Source organism: Tyto alba, unplaced genomic scaffold (assembly GCF_018691265.1).
Source record: "Tyto alba isolate M040663 unplaced genomic scaffold, T.alba_DEE_v4.0 Super-Scaffold_14, whole genome shotgun sequence".
NCBI lineage: Eukaryota > Metazoa > Chordata > Aves > Strigiformes > Tytonidae > Tyto > Tyto alba.
The window spans coordinates 24,624,723-24,652,707 of NW_024881276.1; the positions used below are offsets into that span (position 1 = coordinate 24,624,723).

At 41.4% G+C, this 27,985-nt stretch overlaps 1 protein-coding gene across 2 annotated transcripts; it reads right to left on the reverse strand.

The window, feature by feature from the left end:
• Positions 1-1,718: 1,718 nt before the first annotated feature.
• RRP1B (ribosomal RNA processing 1B) lies at positions 1,719-27,929 on the reverse strand. Of its 2 annotated transcripts, none has more exons than XM_042788722.1 (16): positions 27,570-27,929; positions 23,146-23,228; positions 21,153-21,210; positions 20,348-20,433; positions 19,294-19,355; positions 16,942-17,071; positions 15,446-15,510; positions 14,774-14,937; positions 14,090-14,181; positions 13,182-13,279; positions 12,650-12,669; positions 12,104-12,229; positions 10,582-11,312; positions 7,563-7,709; positions 6,759-6,825; positions 1,719-4,997 (listed from the first exon to the last, which is right to left on the reverse strand). In XM_042788722.1, the coding sequence occupies exons 1-16, from the start codon at positions 27,700-27,702 to the stop codon at positions 4,807-4,809; spliced, it is 2,253 nt and encodes a 750-aa protein (XP_042644656.1). In that variant the 5' UTR covers positions 27,703-27,929; the 3' UTR covers positions 1,719-4,806. The 2 variants fall into 2 exon arrangements, with proteins under 2 accessions (XP_042644656.1, XP_042644655.1); XM_042788721.1 differs by having other exon boundaries at positions 14,090-14,184; positions 27,570-27,928.
• Between the last annotated feature and the right edge of the window lie 56 nt (positions 27,930-27,985).

Here is a 27,985-nt window from a genome sequence, read left to right on the forward strand (position 1 = left end):
TTTTTTTCAACTTAGAATCAAAGAATCATGGAATCAGGGACCTTTAAAGGTCATCTAGTCCCCCTGCTGTGTTCCGGGACATCGTCAATTAGATCCAATTGCTCGGAGCCCCGTCCAGCCTGACATTGAATGTTTCCAGGGATGGGGCATCTACCACCTCTCTGGGCAACCTGTTCCCATGTTTCACCACTCTCATTGTAAAAAATTTTTTCATTATATCTACTCTAAATCTACCCTCTTTTAGTTTAAAACCATTACCCCTCATCCTATCACAGCACTCCCTGATAAAGAGCCCCTCCCCATCTCTCCTGTAGCCTGCAGTACTTTCCTGTGGTACTGGAGGGCCACAATAAGGTCTCCCTGGAGCCTTGTCTTCTCCAGGCTGAACAACCCAAAATCTCAGCCTGTCCTCACAGGGGAGGTGCTCCAGCCCCCTGATCATCTCTGTGGCCTCCTCTGGGCCCACTCGAGCAGGTCCATGTATTTCTTATGTTGGGGGCCCCAGAGCGGGACACAGGACTGCAGGTGGGGTCTCATAAGAGCAGAGCAGAGGGGGAGAATGCCAATCCAGGTCCAGCCTACTTGTATGGATACCACAAAAAACCACGAGGGACAACAAATCTTACAACGATCCCTTGGAGTATGTTCAGTACAGGCACTACAAGTTTTGCTGTACAGCACGTCACCAGAGCGAGTCAGATCCTACAGGGTGTGCAGGTGGCATAAGGTACTGTGTAAGTTATATCTTGGCCCCATGGCTAAACTACCACTGGGGATTTCCACCTGACACCATGCATCATAAAAGCGTATGCAGCACTTCATTTAATTTGATTTAGTATGCTATCACTATGGTCTTCAACACTGTCAACACATACTACCATCTAGAAACTTGGAGGTGTGAATTCTTTTAAACATGTAACTAGAATGTCAGTTTTACAGGACTGTTCTGAAGGAAATCTGTTTTCATTTTACCTGAGGATTTATGTTTTAATTTTACTAGTGTCATTTCTGTGGACAGGTCATTTTTCTTTGTCTGAATAAGGCTTTCCGCATTTCTGAAAATTCTGTGCTGGTCAAGAAAACACGATTAATTTTTTTTATTGATCCTAGGCAGTTGTAGGGCCTGTCAGTACCCGAGATGGAGACGCAGTACTCCGTGTGGGATTCCTGTAGGTACGTAACTCCATATGGCATGCTGCTGCTAACAAATAAGCAAACAGCTTTCAGAGTGTGTATCTCTTACTTACTTGGCATCTGTACAATTATACGTCTGAAGTACACATCTTGCCACATTACCACTTCAATTACCAGCTTTACTTGTCAAGTAATGACAGCGTGTGATCTACTTGTTTCTCCTGAGCAATCTTGCAGCTGGTGGTATCTACTCTATGGCCCAATTACAGGGGTCAGAAGCTCTATGAAGAGGTGTATCCTATCACATCCCTACTCTCTTCTGACATGTGTATGAGTCTTCATCAGTTTTGGTTATTTATATAATAAAAATAAAATAAGAAGAGACTGAGCATGTGCATGCATGCAAGAACAACTTCCTTTGTACTTTCAAGTGGCCCTCTGCATGCTGCCCTCCCATCTCCCACCCCCCCAAATTACCGATTTACCCAAAATACAATGTCCACAAAAAAAGATGATTTATTGGACTAGATGAAATGATGTAATGTTTAGACACTGTATTTGTACTAATAATGCTGTTGCAGAGGTACATAAAACGACACATGGATTTTATTTTTCTGCCTGTAATTAAGTCTAAACACAGGAAATAAATGACAAAGAGGGCATTTTATGCTTTCCAAGTCACATAGCTTTGTTAAGACTATAAAAGATCTTGCATACCCAATAATTTAAATATAATTCAACTTTTTGCCTTGCTGAATTAATTTTGTGCTTTTAAGTTCTCTCGAAGCTATAAAGAATTACAAACTATTAGATCTTGAGAACTACAAAGTTGATCAGATTCATAACAAAAATGTAGAGACAATCATTACAAAATATTGTCCTTTAAGAGGTAAGCCACATTAACTTACTTTGACTTAGCATGACTGGCAGCTATAGAGTTGGAATAACACTGTGGAAAAACATAGGAAGCAACATCAAAAAGGTCAGATCAGTTTTTCTTCTCCCTTTCCTATCAAAACATCTCTCCTTACAGCACCGTCGTGTCTGTGCAGTGGATATCCCAGATGTTACATTTCTTTCTCCATTTGTTTGTCTTCAATTTTAATTGGAATTGTCATTATCCAAATATTTTGGGTAATGTATTCAATTTAACTCAACAATGCTGATTAAACTGCATTGACAATGCTTGGGGTTTTTTTGTAAAGTTGTCCCAAATGAAATTTCAGACACCACTGAAGACAATACACACTACATACATGTATCTGCAAAACATTGAATAAGATTCATGGCACAGATGTGTTATGTGTGAATCCCAACAAGAATTACATCACTAAAATTTTAGATAAAAACCTGATTGACATTTCTGCCCTCTCCATTTAGCATGGCGGGCAACAAAGTATTTGGACAAGCAACAGGTTCAATGGATCCACAACCAATAGAAAAAGATCCAGACAACCATTTAAATACATTTCCATAATAAATTATATGTATTAAAAACAAAGCCAAACCAAACCAAACCCCAGTGTATCCTGATCCTGGATTTTTCTGTGCACACCAGATCCACCTACTGATTGCTTGCATCTATATCCTTGGAGGAATGTGGCATCTTTAACCTAATGCATTAACAACCATGCACATACAAATGCTTTTATGCATATTCCACACAAGACTTCTCACCCACGGAACAAGATAAACAGTACAACATATTAAACAGTCTTTGTTAAATCCTACTTACCATCGTCTTGTCAAAAAAATGCATTATGTGAATATACAATGAGATTAAAAAAAAAAAAAAAAAAACAACAATTGCTCAAACAGCAAGTATTATTAATTTTATCAGATGTATTCTCCAGATTTCTTTACTGATCAGTCAAACCAATACAATCTAAACGAAAATCAAATGAAATGAAAAAAGACAAGAGCAAAGTTACTTTCTGGCAGTACCACAAACCATGGACTGTCACAAACTTAGTACAAGAACTGGCACAGATTAGAATTGAGCAACTGAGACCAACCAGCAATTTGCAAGTAGACAAGTATACTGAAGAAATTTAGATGAGCTATGAAAGAGCAGTTTCAATCCAGTTTCTTACAGGGAGTAATCTGGCAGAGGACAGTTAGCATCAAGAACCGGTAAAAAGTAGCACTGAAGTATGCAAATATATTATGTCACAAAATTTATCTTTGCAGGCTAAAATAGCCAAATGTTTACCAGCTATCACAAGACAAGGCAATGAAGCAGACCTACCCTCTGTCTTCTAGGATCACAGAAGTAACTGGTGGGAAGCTTCACGAATAGCTTTGCTTTGGCACCAGGTTGTGCTCTGAAGCTGAGCTCTAACAAAGAGGTCTGTTGCAAAGCCTTTGCCTCATTCACATAACCAAAACTTCCAAAGAAAGATTTCCAATCTTCCAACCGTATCAAAAAAGTTTTTATTGTCATTTGCTCTCCCCTTACTCGTAATTCCCCCTCAGAATACATTAATGGTCTCTTGCAGAAGTACACCTCATTCTTTACCAAAGAAGCAAAGAAAAAAACCAAAACATGCACAGTAGTAATAAAATATCCAAATAAAAACTTAATGCAAGGAAATGCTGCAAAAATAATTCTTCTGGTTCTACATCGAAATCAAAACCAAGCTGTCTGGGCTGTAAAGTTTTACCCTGTATTGAGAGGCACCAAAGCTTTTACAGAGAGATGTGTGTCCCAACCAAAGTTGCACCACACCAATCTAGTTCACTTTAGGACAATCAGAGGTTCACTCACTGAATGAGATCTGAGTTCTGGTAAAATGTGGTGACACCAGCTGCTAACAAAGAAAACTAGGAGTCTTGTCAGACCTTTGGGAAAGACAGCAGTGTGGGTGAGGGGGAAGACCTGGAAATAGCAAAGACTTCTTCCATGCGAGAGCATTATTTCAGTTACAGTAAAAAGAAGATGCCAGCTTACAATATGACAAGCGTAAGCCAGCTTTGGCACTTGTGTTTACTGAAAATAATGTGGTGGCTGTTCCCAACTCAGCAGGCAACCAGCTATGAAGGTTTATTTGTAACAGTGACCATTTGAGCAGCTAGGCATTTCTTATCCCAGGGAAAGCTTGCTTACTATCTGTAAAGCTACCCAAGTCCAGCTGTTATTAAACATAGACATGAGGTAATTGTTATTTCCAGAAGAAGAATTAACAGGATACCGAGGGTGACACAGGAAATAGGAAAGTGTAAAATTTTAAAATACATGAGCAACTAGTAGGTTTAAAATCTACATTGTCTTTTTCAATTTTAAGCCTTGTCCAGTGAAAAACAGTTTAATAACATGAAGTGCAAGTTTTCTTAAACTGGCTCAAAAAAATCACTGGAACAATCAAACCCTGAACATTCCTTAAGTAAATGAACAAGTCCCGCTGGAATGACATGGGCAGAGATCATACTTTTTGTAGACCAAACCTGAGCAGAGATTGGATTTTGTTGCTTTTTTTTTTTTAAAAAATAGACAAAACAAGTATTTCAAGATACAGCTGAAGTGGTGTCAAAACAGTGGTGACACAAATCACAATCAGATTTTTGTATATACAATTCATATTAACTTAAAAAAATAAAGAAGTTCAAAATACCTCCAGAGAACATTCTAGGTTAGCAAAATGTCCTGTACAAAAGTAGGCCACGTCTGTTGGTTTAAAAGAAGTCCACAGTAGTTGGTCTCTTCTTAGCTGATATAGTAAATGGTTTCTTCATTTGAGGCTCTCCTGCTGGCGTACCTGTGGGTGACTTCAGCACTCCGTGATGGGGTTTCTGTTCAGGATTGAAAGCCACACGGGAGGGTCCTTCTGGGCTCACTAATATACTTTTGTCAGTCTTTTTAAACTCTGTTGAAAAACAAGCAAACAAGTTAAAAGAAATACCACCCCATGGAATAATTGGGCATGTGAATCAATTGTGGAATCGTCCAACCCTGGAAGCCTGCCTTACGCCCTTAAGTCCATCACTAAAGATCAGAATCGTAGGATGGTTTGGGTTAGAAGGGACCTTAAAGACCATCTAGTTCCAACCCCCCTGCCATGGACAGGGACACTTTCCACCAGACCAGGTTGCTCAAAGCCCTGTCCAGCCTGGCCTTGAACCCTGCCAGGGAGGGGGCAGCCACAGCTTCTCTGGGCAGGTTGTGCCAGTGCCTCAACGCCCTCACAGGAAAGAATTTCTTCATTGTATCTAGTCTAAATCTACCCTCTTTCAGTTTAAAATCATTATTCCTTGTCCTATCACAACATGCCCTGATATGGTCCCTCCCCATCTTTCCTGTAGCCCCCTTTAAGCACTGGAAGGCTGCTAAAAGGTTTCTGTGGAGCCTTCTCCTCTGCAGGCTGAACAACCCCAATTTTCTCAGCTTGTCTTTATAGGGTGCTCCAGCCCCCCGATCATCTTTGTGGCCTCCTCTGGACCTGCTTGAGCAGGTCCCTGTCCTTACGTTGGGGGCCTCAGAGCTGGACACAGCACTGCAGGTGGGGTCTCACGAGAGCGGAGCAGAGGGGGAGAGACGCCTCCCTGGACCTGCTGGCCACACTTCTCTTGATGCAGCCCAGGACACGGGTGGCTTTCTGGGCTGCGAGTGCACATTGCTGGCTCATAGTCAGATTCTTCATTAGAAGCCTAAGACTTTGGGGAAGAATGTAGAGGTGGTGGTGAAGAACATCTCTTAGCAGAGATCCTTTGAGAATGGGGACTGCTGCAACCCACAGAGTAGCCGTGAACCATTCCCCATGGTTTCACAGACCACTAGAGACTATCAGAAACAAGTGTTCTAGCTGTCCTGAATAACACCACGCTTTTCTTTAAATGCTGGTGATTGGTAAGAAGTGGCTCTATTCTGACTGTTAAACAGCACTGTTCTAGAGGCTCCTGGTTATCCCTTCTGCCAGCAGGTAAGCATTTTTGTTCTCTTTGTGCAGCTGTATTACATTAACATAAACACTTATCTCAAAACCCACTATTCTCTGTTTGAACTTGGCCTAAAGCACACCTCAGAGAGTAAAAAACAAAAAAGCTAAATGAATACATGGAATAAACTTCTATTCTGTGTAGCAAGACATTTATTTAACAGGGAAAGCTCTGTCTGCTTACACAAGGGATCCAGAGGGGAACTGACATTTATCTACTCATTACCAATAATAAATCACAGTCAGACAAGGAAAAAAATGAAACTTTGCTACTCTACAGCCTGAGATCATCAGTATATCAGCATCTTTGTCCTGGGAAACAGAAGTGAGCAATCAAGACTGAAGTGCATGTTTCCCTAAGAGGTGCCCTGCAGAACAGGCAGCTCAGGAGGGGGAGTTTGTCACTCTGCTGAACTGTTTTCTATCTGTCAGGCTCCACCTGCAAGCCAGTAATGCAGCACCCTGGAATCGTGCAAGTCTAGCTGTTGGGCTGAATGTCCTAAACTTTACCATCTCCTCTGGACAGGAACTTGAGGATGGTTTATAAACTATATAAAAATATGGAGACATAAAAGGATCAGAATCATCCTGTTCTAGAGAGGTGAAGAGTACAGGTGTGTATAAGTGCATACAGCTTCTCCCTTCCTCGGCTACAAGAGAAAGCGTGGAGACAGACAGACGTATTAGACTCACCAGCAGTTGTGTTTTTATTCAAGCCAAACGTGACTTTTTTGGAGCTGGACGACTGCAGCTTGTTCAGCTATAAAGCAAAATAAAGACATGAAATAAATAAGATTTCTGAGGCAGTGCTATGAGTTCTTTTATCTGCATCCCATCAAAACTGATGCAAAGGACCTTACTTCCCTTCATCTGATTTAGAACTCCCCTAGTCCCCTAGCACTGGCCCCTGCTATGACAGCACTGTTTTTCTAGCCAAAAGCAAACATAATCCATTTGTAGAAAAATCATACTTCCTGCAATGTTGCTACATAACAACAAACAAGAAGATATTTGTGTATTAAATACACTGGCTCAACTGCCCTGAGGCCTCAAAATTGCAAAGAGGGTTTGCAAAGATATTATATGTTAAAAAGGTTTAGAAAAGAGAGCAGTCTTTTGAAGCCCTATACAGTTCCCAGCCTCCACAAATGGGAAGAAATGGAGGCTCAGACTGCAAGTCAGTTTATGCTTTTGCTTTCTTGTAAAATGAACAGGTTCAGAATGGTGTCCTTTCAACAAGAAGGTATTTCTGAAAGCTGGGGGGGAAGGAAGAGGAGATTTTACAGATGCCTACAACTCATTTGCTGAAACTCTGGAGCCACATGTGACTCTGTGTACAAGGAAATGCAACAGCATTTCCAGTTTTATCTGCCCGTGTTAGGAGACTAACACAGAGTGGAAAAGACAGCTTGAGTGAGGCCATGCCCTTTGCTGGGGTGGGTAGCTTGGGAAGAGACCTGTGCCCAGGCTCAGCTGCCACCCGCGGGATCGCGTTACCTGCATGGATGCCCTGGTGGATGAGATGGTGCTTCTGGCTTTCCTGAAGAATACTGGCTTTGGTAAAGTTGATTTTTCAAATTTTACAAAATCACTTCCTGGTTTTGCTTTCTTTTTCTTTAATGACGATAGAGCTGAGCTGCTTTCCTATAAAGGAGGGAAAGAAAAAATGCTCTCAGCACAAAAGTACTGTAGTTAACTATACCTGGTACAGTGCTCAGAGCTTACTGCACGCAGCTTCTGTAAATATTGCCACAGCTGAGAGCTCACAAAAGCTAATCATTATAGTTAACTCTCAGGGGTTAATTTTACAGTTAGCATGACTGAAAGCAGAGGTTTAAGTAGGCTCTGAGCTGAAAAAGAAAGGCCATTGCAAAACAAAGAACTTGCAGTACATTTGCCTGGCCCATCAGAGTGCAAACAAAGATGTTTTCTTCATGTGCATAAGGCTGCTTTACAATCATCCCAGATCTGCACACAAATCCTGATTTTTTTTTTTTTTTCTTGTCCTTAAGCAAGATCTCTTCTGCAGTACCTCTGGATGCTTAGATAGGCAACTACTGAACAAATCCAGCTTTAGGCTAAGATGGAGACTTCACAGAAAAAAAAAAAAGTGCAGTATGAAGGCTGTCTATACTCTCAAAAATCCATCTATTGTGTATTGCTGCTAGTTTGCTGCCTCAAATTCATACTGACGATTAAATAAGTGCACTAATGAAGTGCACTGCTCCAGAGCTTTCCAACCTGTTGTCTACAGGCCCCAGGTATCTGTGGGCTACTGTGAGGGGAAGTTCAGCTATGCTTCATAGCAACCTACAGATGTGAAATTCTGAAAGCATTTCCCAGCCATGCTGTGAAAAATGTCCATGGCCTCTTTTGATTTGAAAATCATTTCTGCTTTAAATAAAATAAAAAGCATAAGTCTTTTAATTTCCTGATTTCTGGAGACAATTGTGGAATAATGCTGAACTTGTTTTTTCCCCTTTTTCCCCATTTCCACCCTCTCAATATTTGAAGCTAATTCTTTGGGGGTGTGTGTCATCTTTGAAATCAAGAATCAAAACATGCCCCTCATGACTTCTGGGCACAAGACCAGCGCGACATAGATAAAACCAGGAAATAAAACAACATGTTATTCCTCAAGCAATGAAAGCAAAATTAGCAAAGCCTAATTTTCTCCACATTTGTGCATTTTAGCTTTACCCTTCCCTCTTCTTTCTTATACCAATACTCTCGTTCTCTTCCTGACTCAACTCCCAAATTTCTTTCCTTGTTTCCACTCCCCTGCTCCCACTCAACACAGGCATATGCACACAGCTACCCGGACTGGGCAAGAAACAGAAAATGCTGTCGTTTCTTCAAAATTACACATGGGAAGAGTGGCCTGCTAGCCTGTGCACTGACGGGCCAACAGCCATGTGCTGGGGTCATGCTGCTGCCTTTCCCTCAGGGGCTATGCTAATTTGTGCCAACAGCTAATTTCCATGAAGCTTGCAGGAACTTCATCCTGAATCTATCGCGTGTTTTTGAATCTGTTGGTCAGCTGCAGTACAGTTTTACAAACGGAGACAGGGGTGGCATAGTCATATTTTCTTAGAAACTAAGCTTTTATGAAGAATGGCAGATGAGGTATGCAACACAGAGTATTTAGGCAACAGGAGACAAAGCCAGTGGTTCCTACTTCAGAAGCCCTGCAGTGAGAAAAATGCAGCTTGAATACTGGGAAGAGAGAAATGTTTTGCTTCGTCCCTCGCAGTACTTTAGCATCAAACAGAGAAAATGTCAAAGCTATTTTAATACTATTTAACCAATGTTTTAAACAGGACTTTTTCTCCCTTGAAGGACTGAGTGGTTCTATCACGTTCATATACAAGGCTGAACTACTTAACTATTGTAGTTTTAAACTTAAGTCAAACAGAAGTGAGTTGATAGGCTAGTAACACGTACTTTTCAGTCAGAGGAAGATGGAGTGGTTTTCTATTCTGAATCTCATTTATGCTTTATGAACTTCCTTTCCACCAAAAGTGAGATTGTCAGCAAGACTTCCAACAATATAACTGAACGCCTAAATGTGATAGGGTGAATATATACACAGAAAATGAGCAGTTAAAAGAATTCCAGTGTCAGGAGAGGGAAGAACCCTTGGACTCTCTGTCTTAGCCACACTACCAAAAGTATACAGTGCAAAATGCTTCTTGACTCTCAAATCACTGAGCTAAATCAACCCTATTCTACTCACTGCAAAGAAGAAAATGGGAGTGGGAGGTACAGGGGCAAAAAACCTCTCATTTGTTTCCAAACTGCAGGACACAAATTTTTGAAGACGACTACAATCAGACCTTCCTAGCAAAAAACCACAGTATTGTCTTTGTAAGAAACTAGAGCATTCATAAACGTGATCATACAGCCATTGATGACGCTGAAGGTCACAGTGTCATATTCTCTGTTCACTCTTTCCCCAAATACTGTCCCCACACAGCACTAACAATTTGTTTAAGACAGAGAAGTGAGCTACCAAAAGAAGTCACTACCGGAATTGCTGTGGGCAATTTCACAAGGAGCTTACACCAATCTGAGTGCGTGCTGCTGCTGCTGAAAAAGTGATGCTCCATCTTCCCATTCTCATCCTGTTACCAAAATATGCCCTTTGTGAACATGCTGTAAGCTCAACCAGAGACCCAATGCAAAAGAATAATTAACCCAGGGACCAAAAAAATAAAGAAAAAAGGAAGAGATAAAAATAAAAAGGACAACGCCATACCCTAACAACCCAAGTTTCATCTAGATGAGTTCTTTCAGCTGAGTAGCTGGCACAGGCTTTACTGTTGCTGCGCAGGAGGGTGTAAGACCATGGCAGTGGGTGTGGATATCTGGGGAATTGAGTTTTTTGGTGGCAATGCATGATGACATCATCATGCAGCCTGCCCATGAAGCCCCACAATCATAAAGCTAAAGCCAAATTTGAAAATGAGCCCAGCAGTTCATGAAGAATGCAGAGAAAAGAATAAGATATACATACCCCCTTCCTGCTTTTCTTGCATGCAGCCTCCAGAACTCCATTGGTTTCGACAGAGTTTAGCACCTCTTTCACTTTTCTCTTGTTTTTCAAGGTTGCTGCTTTCTGGCTGGAGACTTTAATCCCTTCTAAACCAACTAGCTTAGTCGTTGTCTTCAATTTGACCTTTCTGGAGATTGCAGATTCAGTGTCTGCATCTCCTGACAGGGTCCCCAGCAAGCTTTCCTTGTTGGATTTCATGTCATTTTGCTGCAAAAGGGTATCCCCATTCACCAAGACAGCCTTTGATTTCTGTTTCTTTTTTACAACCTTAGGAGTTAGCGGTGTGACAGATGGGCTGACATCCTCTGCCTCACTGGTATTAGCTGGTCCATTTTGACACACTGGTTTTACAGGGACGTTCTGCACTTTCGGCTTCATTTTCTTCAACTGACTCTTTTTACTCTGTTCTGCGTCACTCGGAATGTTCTGCGCAGAGATACTGTGATTTTCTCTGGTGTCAGTTGCTACATTTGTGGTCTCATTTACTAGCAATTTCTTTTTCTTCCTTTCCTTGTTACTTTCTGGCACCTTTCCCTGACTAAAAACATTAGATCCAGATGTTTCAGCTATTCCCTCCTCCCAGCTTCCATCAGCTGTTCCAGAATCAGCACTTGGGCTGTCCCTCTTCCTTTTTTTCCTCCTCTTCTGAGGAACTGATGTCTCCTTCACATTTGACACCTCTTCTTCATCCTCTAAATGCACCCCAAAAAGAATGCCATATAACACAGATGTGAAACACAAAGGTACTTGCAACAACTGAATTATATTCTTTTTTTTTTTAATGTTCTTTTAAAGCAGGAGTACCATTTTCCTGCTATCAGCCAGCACAACAGTTCTACTATTACAGCTGGTCATATTGCATTCCTCTGACGCCTGGCCTAATTAATATTTTGATTATCTTGCCTTGTCACAGTTAACATCTAAGCCACTCCCTGTGGTAACCCTATTTCATATAGCAATATTGCTAGGAAAAGCTGTTATTATCCACCTGATAAGCCCATGAGAAGGGCAACTTGGGTTCAGTAGTTTGGTGAGATACCTTTGGATATGATTGGGCTTGTGCCATGTCAATTTAAGCCATCATGCTAGAGATACTTGCACGTGGTTCTCAGTAACTCTCTTCACCTTTCCAGAAACACCCCCAAATTTCTATATTCTAGCAGTCATTCAATTTTAAGAAGACTGACATGTTTCTCTTTTCCTACAGTAAATAGAACTGCTCAATGCAGCCACACAAACAACTGCTTCCATTTCTGCTTTTGATTGAATTTTCTGAGGTGATTCTTCCATCAAAATTGGTAACAAAACTCCCAGCACTTTCAAAGAGACCTTAATTTCACATTTGACCTTCATCGCAACAGGACACAGATCAGCACATCCTGAACAACAGGTTTGCCTTCTTTAGAACAGCTTGTATCTGATACTTTGCCAAATTACATGTGACTGCAGATTGTTTCTCTTCCAAATGTTGATCTTGCCTTACCTTTTACTTTTTCCAACTTGTTTTGATCCCAAGGCTTGGCAGCTTTTTTCTTTCGCCTTCCCCTGCTGAATTCATCATCGTCTTCATCTGTAGAAACATCCTCGGGAAAATCTTGGGGGAAGATTCCTGTTGAGGAAGAAGGATAAGGTATCTGAAAGCTATTTCTATTAACAGTTATCCTGTTCATATACAGCATAACTCCCACAGAAAGAAAATCAACAACTTGTTCCTCACTTAACCCGAAAGAAAATCATATGAGTGATTCATATTTAAGTAAAAATAACCATTTTTCGTTTAAGGACAAAGTACAGGGTTGCTCAAATTGTGAAGGGAATTTGATCATTTCACCAAAAATGTGTAATGTGTCTTAATGAGATTTAAAAAAAAAAAACAAAACAAAAACAAAAAACAACCCAAACCCCCCAAAACAGTATTCTTGAAATACACACTGAAATAAGAAAAGATTTGTCATGTGCGTTGTATGGGAATATTATATATCCTTTAACGGAAAGAAACTACTGTCTCTGTATGCTACTTAGCTCTTACCTTCTGCTAAGTCCTGGAACCTGGAAGTGGGGAGGAAGGGAGAGAAGGAAAAACAGAACAGTATTACTGGTTTAGTACCAATAATAACACTAGCAGCATAGTGTCACTGTACCTTATTATGGTTTTGTTAAAATAGGAACAACATATTTGGCACAGGAAGTTACAAAGAGCTTATTCCAGAAGAGATCTGCCTCAGAAATCCAAAAACTCGAACCAAATCACTGGAAGTATTGGGAAAACAGCAATTTAGGACTTCTCCTGTATCTGTAACTTGCATCACACACAATCTAACGTCACATCCTGCAGTACAAATCCACCCAGTGTAGATACACCTCAGCTAGCTGCAGTTGTCTAGTACCAACGAGGAACAGTGTAGCGCAGGCTTCAGGCACCTTATGGACATTATCCAGGGCTCTGAGACAAGCCTCCTCTCATGACACTGTCACCAGGACAAACGAGGGTAAGAAGAAAGCAAAGTAAAAGTGGTTTAGGGCAAGGTGGCACATGCAAGGTGTATTTCAACAGAACTCACTTTTTGATCAACTTGTACAGACGCTTTCTGTTATGAGAAGGTGTATTTTTCTTGCTCGCCGATTCAAAAAGTTTGTCAGCAACAGCCTTATAATCAAACTGTTGGAAGAAAGTATGATACAGCTTTTCTTAGTTAGCTTATTCATGCAAGGTAACTCAACGTGACTCATGTTATCAACACTTGAAGTAGCATACACATCCCTTAAACAGCCACTTCCTTTAGACTCAAAGTAGTTTTTCTCTGTTGAAATTTATACCCCCTTCACAGGCATATACTGACTTTCACAGAGGGTTGCTTCATTAACAGAACAGTTGAACTCAGTATCACTTTCTCAAACATTCCTAACCTTAATTCTTACTCGAGAGAAGCCAACCAACTTCAAAACTCCCACGAATATTTAGCTAAGTATTAAAGTGTGGCGTGTGCCAATTCTTGCTTAAAAGTCACCGATGCATGAGTGCACATCTGCGTATGTGTTTGGTGGGTGGATCTGTCAAAAACACTACACTGCACTGAAGTGGGTCTAAAAACCCACCCAAATTGCAATATGTTACCCTCTCTCCTATGTATCCCATCATTCATTACTTTTGCTCTTATTGTCAATGAAATATATGCTGATTGCTTCACCACCCACAGTGACTTGACTTTTACCATACATTTTTGAACTCCTGAAGCAGGAAGGGAGGAACAGAAAAATAAAGATATGACAGAGAGGGAAGAAGAATTCAGAATTTAGACATGGATTTATTTTCTCATAAACTACTCAGAGTACACATTACATTAAAGCAGAGGGAGATTAAAATTTTGTAACATGATTAACATCCTTTAGTTCTGTACCTCTTGAAAAGGGATGGCAAAAAAACAAAACAGAAAGGGAGTGTCTATAACAGAGCAAGCAAGCCACAAACCTGAAGAACAGTCCCGATACCGTCATCAGCATTTTCAGAAACATCCTCTGTTTTTTCAGAGCTCTGTGCTGACTTTCTTGACAAGCATCTGTCTGCTATTATAAAATAAAAAGACTGAATATGAATGTTTAGTTTGTAAAAGCCCAGATAGTATACACTACTCTGACAGACAGAAGATCAAGTGCATTTCAATTCATGCGATCTTGTGAGCCTGGACTGTTTTAACTACTTTATGTCACCATTATGCAATACACAACTATGGCATTACCTGAGTGCCTTTTTTAAAAATTGCCTCTGTACCAGAGTATATCTGGATTTAAAACCTTCCTGCTCAGCTTTTTAAACTTTTTTAAAAAAATTTTAAAACTCCCATAGAATGCCAAAACCTCATGTTCTTAAAAAATGTTATGGACATCCAAGAGCCAAAAGCCTGACTGGGTTATCATCTAGCACTGTTGCAAAAAACTGATATTGCCTAGTTTTAGAGAGACCACTGATTTTTGTGACATGTTCTTTTGGAGTCACTTTGTTTGAGCACATCTGAAGAGAAGACAGGGAAACACAATTATCCTTACACCACCTTGAACATGTGTTTGACTGGTTCAGAGCCAAAGTGTATTTTTAGGAAACAGATTTTTAAATCCTAGCAAGTGTTACCAAAGCCATTTAGAACTTCCTCCTCACCTTTGGTTTTAAGCACCTCTTCATTTTCCTGTTTGACTTCTTCAGATACATCCTCCTCATCACTGTTGCTACCCAATTCTTTCATTAGATCCTCAATGGCATAGGGGGACTGATCCACAATGATCTCAAAGATACCAGTGGCTACAGCATGCAGCACACATCGACTGCATTATAAAAGAGTAGGGATAAGAGTCAAAAGGCAGAAGCGCACACGCCCTCCCCTCTTACATTAAAAATTCAGATATTTGAGGGACACAGGGAAAATGGGGAAGAAAGAAGAAAGTGGAAGAGCAGGCTCTCCAGAAAAAAGTGAACCTGTTACTTCCTAAACAGAAATACTTTATTCCAAACAGCATCCTGCCAATGTTCCCCTCTTAAACTTTGCTGTGTTTATATGCTGCTCTAACTAGCTCAGCTGTTCTATGTTTAAAAAAACCAAAAACTACAAAACCAAAGTTGATATAGTTCACACAAATCCATTAAATTATCTATAGCTTTGATAAACACAAGTTATCTTCAAATGAGCACACACATCATTAGTAAAATATCCTTCTTTCTCTATGTTCTGAAGTTATACTATGACTCTTTGTCAATCCATTTATTACCATGTGGAGTGGTATATGCAGAATTTCTTAATTTTTTAAAAAATATTTATTCTTTCAATAAACTTACTCCTTTGATTTGGCAGCAATTTTGCAGAAAGGTTCAACGAACTTGAGATTCTGGTCTGCTGTGAGCTGTATGATTAGAAAGAAAAAAATAATGAGTACAGTAAATATTGTATATGTATACTCAAATTCCTTGAATGTTTGGTGTAGAGGGATCTTATTTAAGAAGTTAAGTCCATGTCTTTCAGCATACTATCTAATTACAACTGGCAGGAGTATCCAGTGACGTTTCGTTACCACTGCTACCACTAACTTTCAGATATTCCCTGGAAGCATTATAACAATGCTGACTGCTTTACAGACTTTAATCTACTGAATACAGAAATATAACAAAGCTTCTTATTTTACATACGGAGACATGAGGCAGAGAAAAATGATTTTGTGCACTTTCACAAAGAAGGTTTGTAGCAGACATGAGTAAGATCTGGGTTGCTCATAACTGGACTGCTTGGACCAAAACACTGCCAGCTGCAGCAGCACTAAAGATAAAATTATTTTCCTCAATTCAATTTATGAGCATCAGCTGTGATTTCAAATAGTCTAGGGGACTAATTTCCCATGCTTCCTGTGAGTGGCTTAGCCACAGTTTTGTGACTGCAGAGCCACAGAAATTATTTGGGCTCCACTTCTCTTGTGCAGACATCTCTCTCGCACTCCACAATCCAGAACCATAAAAACTGCAGGCAGGATTGCTTTCAATACTGACTGCAAAGGATACAAATGGAAAATTGCTAACAGCTTCGTCCATTGCAAAGAGGTGCACCAGATGTCAGAAACAAGAGGAGGTAAATGAGCAGAAGCCTGGACAGAAGAGTGGGGCAGCAGACAGCCTGCATAAGTGCAGTAACAGAAGATAGATTCTTTGGAATAAGTTCAGCAGCAAGAGCTGCAGTAACAGAATTTCATTTGCTGCAAAACTCTGCATCGCTGTAACATCAAGCAAAATTAAGGGCAACAGAACTATACAGCAGAGAAAGACAGATGTCATCAGCAAAATGAACAACTGGATGTAGAGGGTAAATTGCTCAATGCAGAGCCAACAAGGTTTGAAGCCAACAATAAGCAAATATTAGACAACTTTGTATAACACCTAAATAGAGGAAGAAGGTGAGCTTTCAATCAGCCAAGAGCAGGCTTTGTGTCAGTTTTTGCAAAAGCAGAGACTGGCAAACATGCTCACACAAGGGAAAAGATGTTAAGTGCTTTCTGTTGAAACAAACGAGAACGGTCTAAGTTTTCCATCACTATGTCCAACCTCAATTTGGAGCAGCATACCAGTACTCGGGAACTTGAGAGAAACTGCTATATTCTCACCGTTTACACTACGACATGAATAAAAGTAAAGGCATAAATTGTAATAAGTCACTTTCTTCACGCTTATTCAATGTTGCTATGTTACATTTAAAAGTGTTAAAACATATATAATCTAAAAATGATTCTAAAATGCTGCATGCTACAGTTAACATTAATCAGGAAGAAAATGACAATGTATTTTCTAACCTCCTTTGCACCAACTTTAGCCAATTCATCCAGATACATATCAATGAAATGTAACTTTATCCCAGTGGGAGCACTGCTGTCTGGGTCCATAACTTCCTTCATTAGTAGCTGCAGGAATAGTTCGATCAGACTGAAAAAACCAAGATATTAATATTCAATTACTCATGTTCTACTTGCTTTGAAAACAAACTCCAGTCATTCACAGTTTTACCAGTTCTTTAAGACAGCTATCCAACACTCATAAGAAATAAATCCAGTGACCAATTTTCACATCTTAAAGCAAACTTTTATAAAAATACATCCATAATCAGAACTTCTTACAGTCTAGATGGTTTTGTAGCATCAAACAATCCATTCAACACAGTTTGCTACAGTGAAAATTACTGCTTTAAAATTCACATCTCAATTTGGACTGAAGTTTATTATGCCATACGATTGATGGGTAGGAGGAGAGATTCTGCCATTTGAGCAGGGCATTCCAAAGACACAGCTGTCACATTCATCCATCCTTGATGGGCAACACCTTGTACCCTTCCATTTTATGAGACGTTTTTCATTTTTGTGCACACCCACTGATTACATTTAATACGGATTCTTCTCAAACTCATTTCAACTGTGCAAACTTTGCCTTCCAAGTTGTCCACAGTCCCTTATACAGCAAAACAATGACACTGAAGAACAGGTTAAGGGCTAAGCTAGCCATAAAAGAATCATCGTCCCAATAGCCAGAAGTGACTAAGCTGTGTACAAGTAGGACCGTGGCTCTGTTCGTTACTGACTTCTGGAGTACTAATACTGCTGGAATGACAGGACTCAAAGAGACATGCTGTCATTGCTGCATCTAAGCAGCACTTGGGACTTTTTTTCTGCTTTTTTTTTTTTTTTTTTTTTTTTTTTTCTTCGAGGCCTATCCTTGCTAACTTTCAGGAAAGTGAAGTTTTGTATATTCCATGCTTTCTCCCTTGGCATTCTATGGGACCTCCTGCAATTTTGCCCAGAGCAAACGTTTCCAGTTCCAAAGAGAATTTAAAGCATTCCCCAAACCATAAAGATTATTTCAGTTTTACTTTAACACCCCTTTCTGCAAAAGCATTTTAAAAAAAAAAAAAAAAGAGACACAGAAGACAGGCTAGGCAGCTTCTGGGCTCCACCTAGGAGGGAAAGGTAGTTCTTCAGTTCCCTCACTTTGCAAAGAAAGGCATCATTATGATCTCTTCCCACACTGCCTCCTCTGGTGGTGAAGTGCCTCCAGGCCATCCTTCCAGTGAAGCTGGAAAAAGGGAGGCCAGAGCCATAAGAAACCTTGACAGAGATCAGTTTGGGTGACCATGTCTCTGCCATGGGAATGTGGGTGGGGAAGAAGGGCTCCGGCTTTATCAAACCTGCTCACTCACCTTCCGTTTCTGCCAAGGAACATTTTAATCTCTCCAACCTGTGGGCATTTACCCAATGCAAAAGTAAGGTACAGAGGGGATGGGTGTACTTTAGTTTTGCATTCCTTTCTGTTTCCACAAAAGTATGCCTATATGCATTCCACATTTCAGAAGGCAAGAGAGGGAAAGCATAACCTTAATACTAGGTTATCAAGCACTTTTAATTAAGAGACTTCAAGCTCTTCATCAGTTTAAACACAGAGCAAGCTTAGAAGTGTCACAGGAGCTCCAGAGAGTAAGATGATTGCAATTATTTGCTATTTGATAGCATATGGAAGAAATACAAATAAACCCACTGACATATACAGCAAACAGGAAGCCAGTTTACAATTCAGGAGTGCTGTCTTATCAAAAGACAATTCACCATGGTTAAACACAGCAAAATAAAAATTAAAAAAAAGTCAGAGCCTATCAGAGAAATAACACACAAAAAATTCCTTTTCTGTATTTCCTGGGATGCTGGTTCCCTGCCTACTCTCTCCACATGTGATCTGTCATTAACAGACGGTTAGATAGCTCTCCTGGCTAAATCATTCAGATCTAGTAAACTCCAGGAAAAATTTGGAACCCTCAGATTTTATGGGTGCTTTGAATACCACATGACAAGCTCCTACATTCAGGTTTTGCATAAGCATACAGGAATTGCTTTCTCAAATCTTCTGTGAAACACATACTAAATGGCTCAGGTGAACGTGGGAGTCATCGATGCTTCATTAAGTTAAATACACACTGTCATAACACCTAGCTTTGTTTTTAAACTACAAAGCCTAAGTGATCTGGAAAACAAATAAGCCTTAGTGTTAAGACTTAATGACAGCGCCATCTATGGAGAGAAAGGAACTATTAAATGAAAATCTATTTGATTAAGGTAAATTGGGCAACTACTTTATGATACAACTACGTTCAGAAATCTGCTTACCTTTCATCCCATTCATTTCTTTTCAGCACTTCAAAGGATTGCCTCAAAATCATACGCATTAGCTGCAAAGTACAAAATTTGTTACACATGCTCATGAAAACAGATAAAGGAGTTACTGTGACTGTAATATGAGATTTCTTAGTAAACCTTTTCATAGCACAAGGTGGAAAGCTTCCTCATATGAACATTTTGACAGACTTCTCTATCATTTCAAGCAAAAGAAGGATGCTGTGAAGCTCCAAAGACAATGAACTATTTTCATATCCTAAGCCCAGAAAAATCCATGACCACTTCTACTATACAGCCTTCTCTTGCTCCGTCACCCTGACTTCTTCGTTAAATGCTGCCAAATCTAAAAAAATCGCATATCTTAAACTGCAGACAACAATATGGGACGGATAACAATAATAATTTAATTTACTTGAAACGTGCACTGAGCCAGTTGTATGTAAAATAGCTACTCTAAACTGGCTCAAAACACTTCATGTACTGAAATACCTAGTTTCTGCTAACATTGAGAAACAAAAGAAGCAGTAAATGTCCCTGCAACTAACTTCTTTCAAAGAAGATAAACGTGATTTTGTTCTTTACAAAGGTAGGTCTTCTAAGATACTTCACGCACTGATTTTACGATTTGTTTTAATATAGTGTTTCCTATGGAAAGATTTCTGATAGCTGTATGTACTAGTGTTACTTTAGTGGTGGAAAATTGGGGTTCTAGTGACAACTAAAAAATGTCTTTAAACAGTTTGATCTAAATAACTGATGTTGATGCAGTGTCCTCTGAGACAGTATTTATATTCCATGAGGAAATCAGTGAGAAACATCACTATGTTACAACGGCAGGCAAACAAGAAAGCACTTGCAGCATGACATGAACCGTAATGGCTTTTAGATCTGCAGTGGTGAGTGAAACAAGTATCTCTGACAATGTGTCAAGAAGACAGTCACTTGTCTTACAATATACATAAATGCATACGTAGACAAAGCTGCCTTCCAGCACACCACCACCACATCTTTTCTCACAGAAGAAATCTACAAGAGTTAGTATTACCATATAGTACTTATCAAGACGCAGATTGTCTATCCCATTCCATTCACGGTTCATAGTCTGCCAAAATGTCTGAATGAACAGGTGTCCTGTAAGAGAGCAAGAAAAAAAGACTGCATGTCTGGCACAATGGTTTATTTTGCTTACCTAAAAGAATCTCAAGAAATCACTTCAACATGAGAAGGGGATGCAGTTCCCTTGGGATTTGCCTAGTGACAGAGACAGAGCTATAGGAAGACATGCCTGAGACAGACACAAACACGAGTCAAACTTCAGAGCAACACAGGAAAAGGCACACAGTTGCTTCTGAAGACAAGTGTAATTACAGGAACAGCTTTGTATCTATTTTGTGTTATATATGCACAAGTTAGAGCAAAATATCCATTCTACTCTCATTTCTACCCATGCAAGTTTTGGCATTGACTAAGCACTCTATTTCAAGTGCATTTTGAATACCAGGTGCTTAACAGCTCATGAAACAAGGCTGGGTTCAAGTAGGAAATACACAGAACAAGTAAGTCTATGCAGAATGGCAAAGTAAGGGGGCAAGGTTGCTTTGGTACCCACCCTGCTAAGTCTCACCTTTATCACCCTGGAGATACAACTCTTCCCCTGCAACAACCAGAAACAAACTGCATCTCATAGTTCCTTTAATACAATCACACACACCAGCTGGACAAAAAGCAAAGAAAAACACCAAAGCAGCATCCCTATCTGGCTGTCTCTGTTCTGGCACTGTGATAGTGGCCTCAGAAATCACCAAAGATGAAAGTACTTACAAAGCATTAGAGAATGAAATAATACTTACGAGCCTCTGTATTCTGAATTGCATGGATAAGCTGTGAGATATTGCCTGCAAGTTCCTCCTAAAAGTAAATAAATATAGTTAGTATAGCACGTTTCAGAGCTTGGTCTCCTCACTAAACATGTAAACGGAAAACAGCAAGAAGTATGAATATCATGAAACATTCCTCAAAATAAAAAATATTCTCTTAACAGCTGCTTCAGTACTGCAGTTATCCTTCCACTAGGATTAGGTCAGCTGTAAGAGAAGATTCAAGGGTATCACGCTGTGCTGGGTTTGTGTGGTGGCGTTTTTGGTAGTGGGGGAGGGGGTTACAGCACTGACCCCTGTGAGGAGCTTCTAGAAGCTCCCCCAGCTTCAAGTTGGACCCGTCTCCAGCCAAGACCAAGCCCATCAGCGACGGTGGCTGAGCCTCTGTGATAGCATATTTAAGAAGGGGACCTGGGAGGAGGAGTTGTGAGGGAGACACCTATGCAAACACCGAGGTCAGTGGAAGAAAGAAGGAGGAAGGAGGAGCGGTATGCTGGTGCAGAGACCCCTGCCCTGTATCCCGTGGTGAGCCAGCAGGGCTTCCCTCCCTGCCCTGCTGCCCGTGGAGGTCCACAGGGGAGCAGAGATCCACCTGCAGCCCGTGGAGGACCCCACGCCAGAGCAGGTGATTGTACCCAAAGAAAGCTGGGACTCGGAGGGAAGAAGCGGCCCTTGCTGTTGTAGTTCAGCACTCGGAGGACTGCAACATGCAGGAATGGCTGCCTCCCAAGGGAAGGACTCACGCCAGAGAAAGTTCATGGAGCACTGTCTCCTGTGAGAGGGGAGCCAGGTGGAGCAGGGGAAGGATGCAAGGAGTGCTCCCCCAGGTGAGGAAGAAGCAGCAGGACTGACACACACACACACCCCCCCCCCCATTCCCTGCCCTCTGAGCTGCTATGGGGGAGAAGGTAGAGAGATTGGGAACAAAACTGAGCCCTGGAAGAAGGCAGGGGTGGGGGGAAGTGTTTTTAAGCTATGGTATTGCTTCTCACTGTCCCACTCTGTCTGTTAAGTGTTACTGCTGTTAGTGTTTGAATTAAAGTGATGTTCTTTTTCTTCCCCTAAGGAATCTGTCTTTTCCCTGAGAGGGTAATGGGTGAGTTACCCCTCCCTGTCCCTATCTAGATTCCAGAGCCTTTTACTTTATTTTCTCCTTCCCATTCCTGAGGGGGAAGGGGTAAGTGAGCGGCTGCGTGGTGCTCAGTTGCCTTCTGGGCTCAAACCAGGTCAGGTTTCATTCTTTCATTTCACCAGATCTCTGCACAAATCTTTTTGACAGCAGACAAAATTAAATTAGGAGGAGAAAAATCCCCTGTATTTGAATTAACAAATGATGTAAAACTTTAGAGGTGCTGTTTTCATCTAGCTTCATTGTAGGTGAAGCTCTCTGTGCTATGTGTGAGATAAACCTTGTTCATGCAAACAGACAAGTGATTTTAAAACTGATTGAGGTTACTAAGATCTGGTACTCCAAACCCAGTATCTTTTGAAAGCAGAGAGACAAACTGGTAGTAGTTGACAGAAGTCACTGGTATAGGCAAAGTTGGTAGTAGAGGAAGTGCTACAGAACCAACAAATGAAAACGAAGTGTGAAACTTTCAAATGAGGCTAAAGGTTGCACGTATGTTGCAGTTAAGGGCAACCTGCTGTTACTGCTTTAGTTCCACCAAATCAATGAACTTCATAACGGTATATATTTCAGTTCTGGTTTTGGATGGTAAACAGCTACACCTGCCATTCAGAGGGTGACTCCAAACACAATGCCATTTAGGCTTTTGTCCATGTGATGAGGATCACTGAGTTACAGTCACCTCTCCTGCACATGCCACTTATGAGCAGCAGGGGAAAGAAAAAAAAAAAGTGAGTGAAACTCACTAAGGTAATTTTCAATAGTCTAAATCTGTATGTCCCTATAGTATATTTTAGAAGAGACCGATGCAAGCAAATATAAAACCAGTTACTATACCTGTAGCAGAGGTTTATCCTGCATCCACATACAGTAGAACAGGCCCTTCCATATTTTTAGCAGTTCTTCCTGGCTGAAGCCTCCTATGGTAGAGAAATCTGAATTGAATATGAAAAATCTCACATTTCCACCAAAATGCTTTAATGCAGTTCCCTCTGTTCCCTGCCTTCTTCTTTGGTTTTGTTATATTCTCTTGAGCAAGTCTTGGTTCCTACTGGAAGGCACCTTGGCATAGTTTAGTGATTCCATGACAATAAGCTTCTATCTTGTACCAAAGTAACAAAGATTTCAAAGAAATCACAGATGAGATGAAATGAATACTAAGATAATTCTGATACATCCCTCTGGCATATTTTTAGCACCAAGCCTGAGAGATATTTTTAATGAGGGCATCATATATAATTTTGCAAATTAGGTGATATGCAAATCCTCAAACATAACTGACAGGGCTTTTTTTGCTTTGTTTGTTTATTGTTGGTTTTGTTTGTTTGTTTGTTTTTAATAAAGCCTCATGTTACCAATAGTTTTGTTCCTTACTAGGGGCTTGTTTTAATAGAACAAGCTTCAAGCAGTCAACAAATTTATTTCAATATTAAAATGCATAATTAAAGAGTCTGAGCAACCATAATGAAAATATTTTCCTTACACTTAGTCTTGAGGTACAGTATCATCTGAATTTTAACAGCAAAGAATATTTTCATTATTAACAGTATAAAAATTCACATTCTAGTCAAAATCACACATTACAGAAGGGAAGTACTACATGGAAAATAAAATTTTACTATCAGTAGTAGTTGTTCAAGAACATTTTGAAAACTGGATCATTCATGACATCAAATACACTTCTGGAAAGTAAAATTATAATGGCATACTCTTACAAGGTAGCTACAATAACCTACTGCAACTATTTTCAAACTCTCAAGTAATTTCAAGAAAAATCACATAAGAAAGGTAATCATCTTCAGCAAGCTCAAATTTGCTCCAAAAAGATCACTGTCACTTTTGTAAAATTTTCAGGGGTCTGCCAATCAAAAAGCCTGAGACCCAGTGCTAGGTCTAAATTAAGCACCTCCTCCTGGGACCAAATAATTTGAAAGCAATTATCACTACTGTGCTATTCTCCACTCAAACAAAAAATTGTAAACATGTTAATTAAATCATCTACAGTCATGCTTGGTTAAAAAGAAGAGAAGTAGAGCTGAGCAAAGGAAATATGCAAAATGCTACGGAGGAAGCAATATGTCTAGTAATATTAAGCATTAATTTTTAATTTAACAGATTTGTCAGTATATTAAGATTAAATACAAAACAGTTTCATTCACCGATTTAATATTCATTGAAGTATTAAAATTAATAACATTTCTGAACAGAATTATACGCTACATACGTAGCGGTAAGGAGCAGGCTTAACCTCCCATGCAGCACTCACTCTGCAGAGGCATCAGACAGTCTCGGGAACACAGACTTCCATGGGGTTGCTTTTCATACACAGAGGGCTTTTTAAAGTGTAATCAAAATGTTTTAGAGCAAGTTTCTTATCCTAGTCACTCAAAAAGAACTTCCAAGATTGGATTTTTCACTTTATGTGCCTTCCTGTCACCATCCACAGCTGGCAAATAATAATTCAAGCAAGGTCATTTTAAAACCTGAATCCATTGTATCAGCAACCTCAGTGCACAAAACTGAAGACCTTCTTTACCTTAAAGCTACCTCAAGAGAGATTTGGTTTCAGGGCTTGAATTGTAACTCTGTCCCTATGTACAGTGTGGGAGCTTGGATTAGTAATGTTACAACCGCTCACTGAAGACATGCTAATGTAATGCAAGCCATGTTAGCATTTCTGTTTGGGAGTTATGCTGTTTGACATTGATATCATTAAAACTGCTGCTGTTTTTCCTACTCTAGATAATCTCCAAGGACCAGATCCACCCTGGCACATTTCATTGGAAATTACATAAATCCTTTATAGATCTGGGCTCAAGTAAGTGTAGCTCTGTCAGACAGGAAATCACCCAGCAGTCTTCCCTCTTTTAGCAAAAGTTACTTTTATTTACTATTTTTTCACCAATTCATTTACTAATATCTGTGTAAATATATCCTATTGCCATCCCAGTACAGCATGCTCTTCTTCTCTTTCAAGCTAACAAGAAAAAAAGAACCACTTCCCAGGAATAATGTGCTCATCCAAGCTCATCCGCACACACAGTGACTTCAGTAGTTCTATGCCTTCTGCAGAATTTAACTTCTGGTTGAAAATTAAGAGCTCTAGCTCCTTGAAGAAGTTTCCCCAGCATGACTCACAATTCAGCCTTAGTGCAGACCCTACTGAGCAGTCCTGTCTACCTATGAAACATGTGACTGAGGTGAATGTCAGGGGAACTTCACCATCTCTTTCAAAAGTTAGCATGTTCTCAACTGTTCCAGTCAGTGTATCAAGCTGGGTTATCGAATGTGTGAACTACACCTGTCTCGGAACACTGGATGGATATAAGACTGCTAGCTAATAAATAACTTTTTTTTTTTTTTTTAATCATCTTTCTCCTCAACGTAACGCTTTCTGTTCAAGTCCAAATAAGTTAACCTTTGTTTTAATATTACTAGCTTGAATAGTATGTAACGGTAAGCAAATCCAAGAGCTCTCAAAATTAGTCACCCTTGTTTCCTACTCATCTGCATTTCATGGTATTCTGACTTTAACATGCAAAAGGTTCACAGCCCAACTGATAATTTCCCTGTGGTGGTTTCCTAGTATCTTAAGGCATTAGCTTCATCTGCAACCTCTTCCCTCAGTCAGGGCACTCCTGTCCATCTGTCAGGCTACTTTCATGAACTTAAAGAAATCTGCACTCTGCAACGAGATGTGCAGAGCACTACTGAACACAGAGGAGCCATGCCCAGCTTAGAAGTCTCCACAGATGAAAACAGCCGGATGCTTAGAAAGTACTTGGGAGGAATACAATGTACACTTGCTTGCTCTTACTAGTCCCCAGACAACCCCGAGATATATGGTAACTATCAAAAATGGGATACACGGCTCTTTGGCCTGACCCTTTAAGGCTGTTCTTATGTCCTTTTCCCTCTGTCAAATGTGGCTAATGGGTCAAATACTATTTGGAAAGGGAAGAAACAGTATTTATTCCACAGTGTCTTTCCAGAGAATTAACTCAGGTTGAACCAGCATTACAGTCTCAGTTTATCTCTTGGGGTGCCAGGTCTAGTCTGGTTCCCTCAAAGCCGAAGGAGCAAACCTCCATATCAGTTTCCCCAAATGCTGTGGGAAGGTGTAACTAGGTCAGACACAGTGCTCTGCAAATGATCGTGACCAGTTTCCCTCATGCGCCGTGTCCAGCTTACAACACAGAGTGCTGGAAAAAGCAGTCCCGAAACACCACAGAATCTCTTGGGCATCTCTGCACCATGCTCCTTATCACTCCAACAGGAAGATTTGCTTAACTGGAGACATGCATTCACACGATGGTACGACTGACCTCGTAAGCCTCCTATAACCTGTGTCCATGAGGGGAGAGTGCACAGGAGGCACCTTCAGGTGCGGGCAGCTTCAGACTGGCACGGCTTTAGACTCGTTGGTCAAAGCCAGTAAGTCTAACTAGACACAAACTGTCTCCAGGCTCACCACCGAGGTGTCCATGCACTGGACTCCTGCTTCTAAGGCAGCAGTATCCAAGCAGGATAATAAGCCTTGTTGGAAAAAAGGTTTTGATACCATGAATGCGGAGGTAACACGTAACCCAGATAATCTGAATGGGTGACAGAGAATCGGCTGCAATTATACAAGTGCTGAAACACTCCTGAGCTTCCCTCAGTTCCCCCCAATGCTCCCGAACACCAGTCAGGGAAACAGGCAGCCACCACCTCACCAGACAGCACAGCAGAAAATAAAACTATATGCTGTATATTCTGGGCTGGGTTCAGCCCGGATCAGCTCTGTGCATTTGTGTCCTGTTCCCGGGGATGAGGGCGTGCAAGCTATATTGCTCCGATCCTAACGCTGCCAGACAGACAACCTCCCCCCCGCCCCGCTCCTCCGAGGGCTGCTGTCAGCTCGTGGGGCCGCCGAGGCACATACTTCCACCAAATACTTCCTCTGATGAAATCTATGCGTAAAAGTAAAAAAAAAAAAAAAAACAACCACCCATAAAAAACAAACCCAAAAAAACCTAAAACACCCAAACCCAAGCAAACCCACTCCTCCCCCCAGCTAAAACCCCCCAGGAGACCCCGCAGGCGGCGGCCCCGCGGTGATGGACAGGTCCGGGAAGAGGGGGCGGGGCCCGGCCCGGCCGCACGTGCTCCCCGCCCCCCGCCAGCACCTCCGGTTCATCCGCGGCCCCGGTCCCGGCCCCCGCCGCCCCCCCGCCCCCGGGCTGGGCCACACCGCCCCGCCCGGCCCCGCCGGGCCCTACCGGCCGGGCGCTGGGTGCGGGCGCTGATGTACCCCCGCAGCTTCTTCACGGCGCGGTCGCGGATGCGCTTCTCGTTGGCGGCCAGCCGCTGCGCGAACTGGATCTCGGGCGGCTGCACGGCGGCGGGAGCCATGGCCGGTCCCGGTCCCGGTCCCGGTCCCGGTCCAAGTCCTGTCCTGTCCTGTCCCGTCCGCGCCGCGCCGAGCCGCGCGCCGCCTGATGACGTCACCGACACTCCCGTCGCCCGCCTGAGCCGTCATCACAGGGCGGGAGCCGGAGGGGGCGGGACTGTCACCTCGATCCCGTCCCTTACAGTTCGGAAACCTACCGAGACCGGGGCACGCAAACGGAGCACCCGCACATTCCCCGGCGGCTCCCCCCGGAGCTACCCCGCCTTGCCCGCCGCCCAGGACCCC

Excerpts from the sequence above, each read along its gene's own strand:
- RRP1B (XM_042788721.1), bottom strand. The coding sequence starts at position 27,702 with ATGGCTCCCGCCGCCGTGCAGCCGCCCGAGATCCAGTTCGCGCAGCGG. Across the intron at positions 23,229-27,569 it reads CCGCACCCAGCGCCCGGCCG|GAGGCTTCAGCCAGGAAGAA; the intron begins GTAGGGCCCGGC and ends TCTCTACCATAG. Across the intron at positions 13,280-14,089 it reads GTATCGGGACTGTTCTTCAG|TTTGATTATAAGGCTGTTGC; the intron begins GTTTGTGGCTTG and ends TTCTTCCAACAG.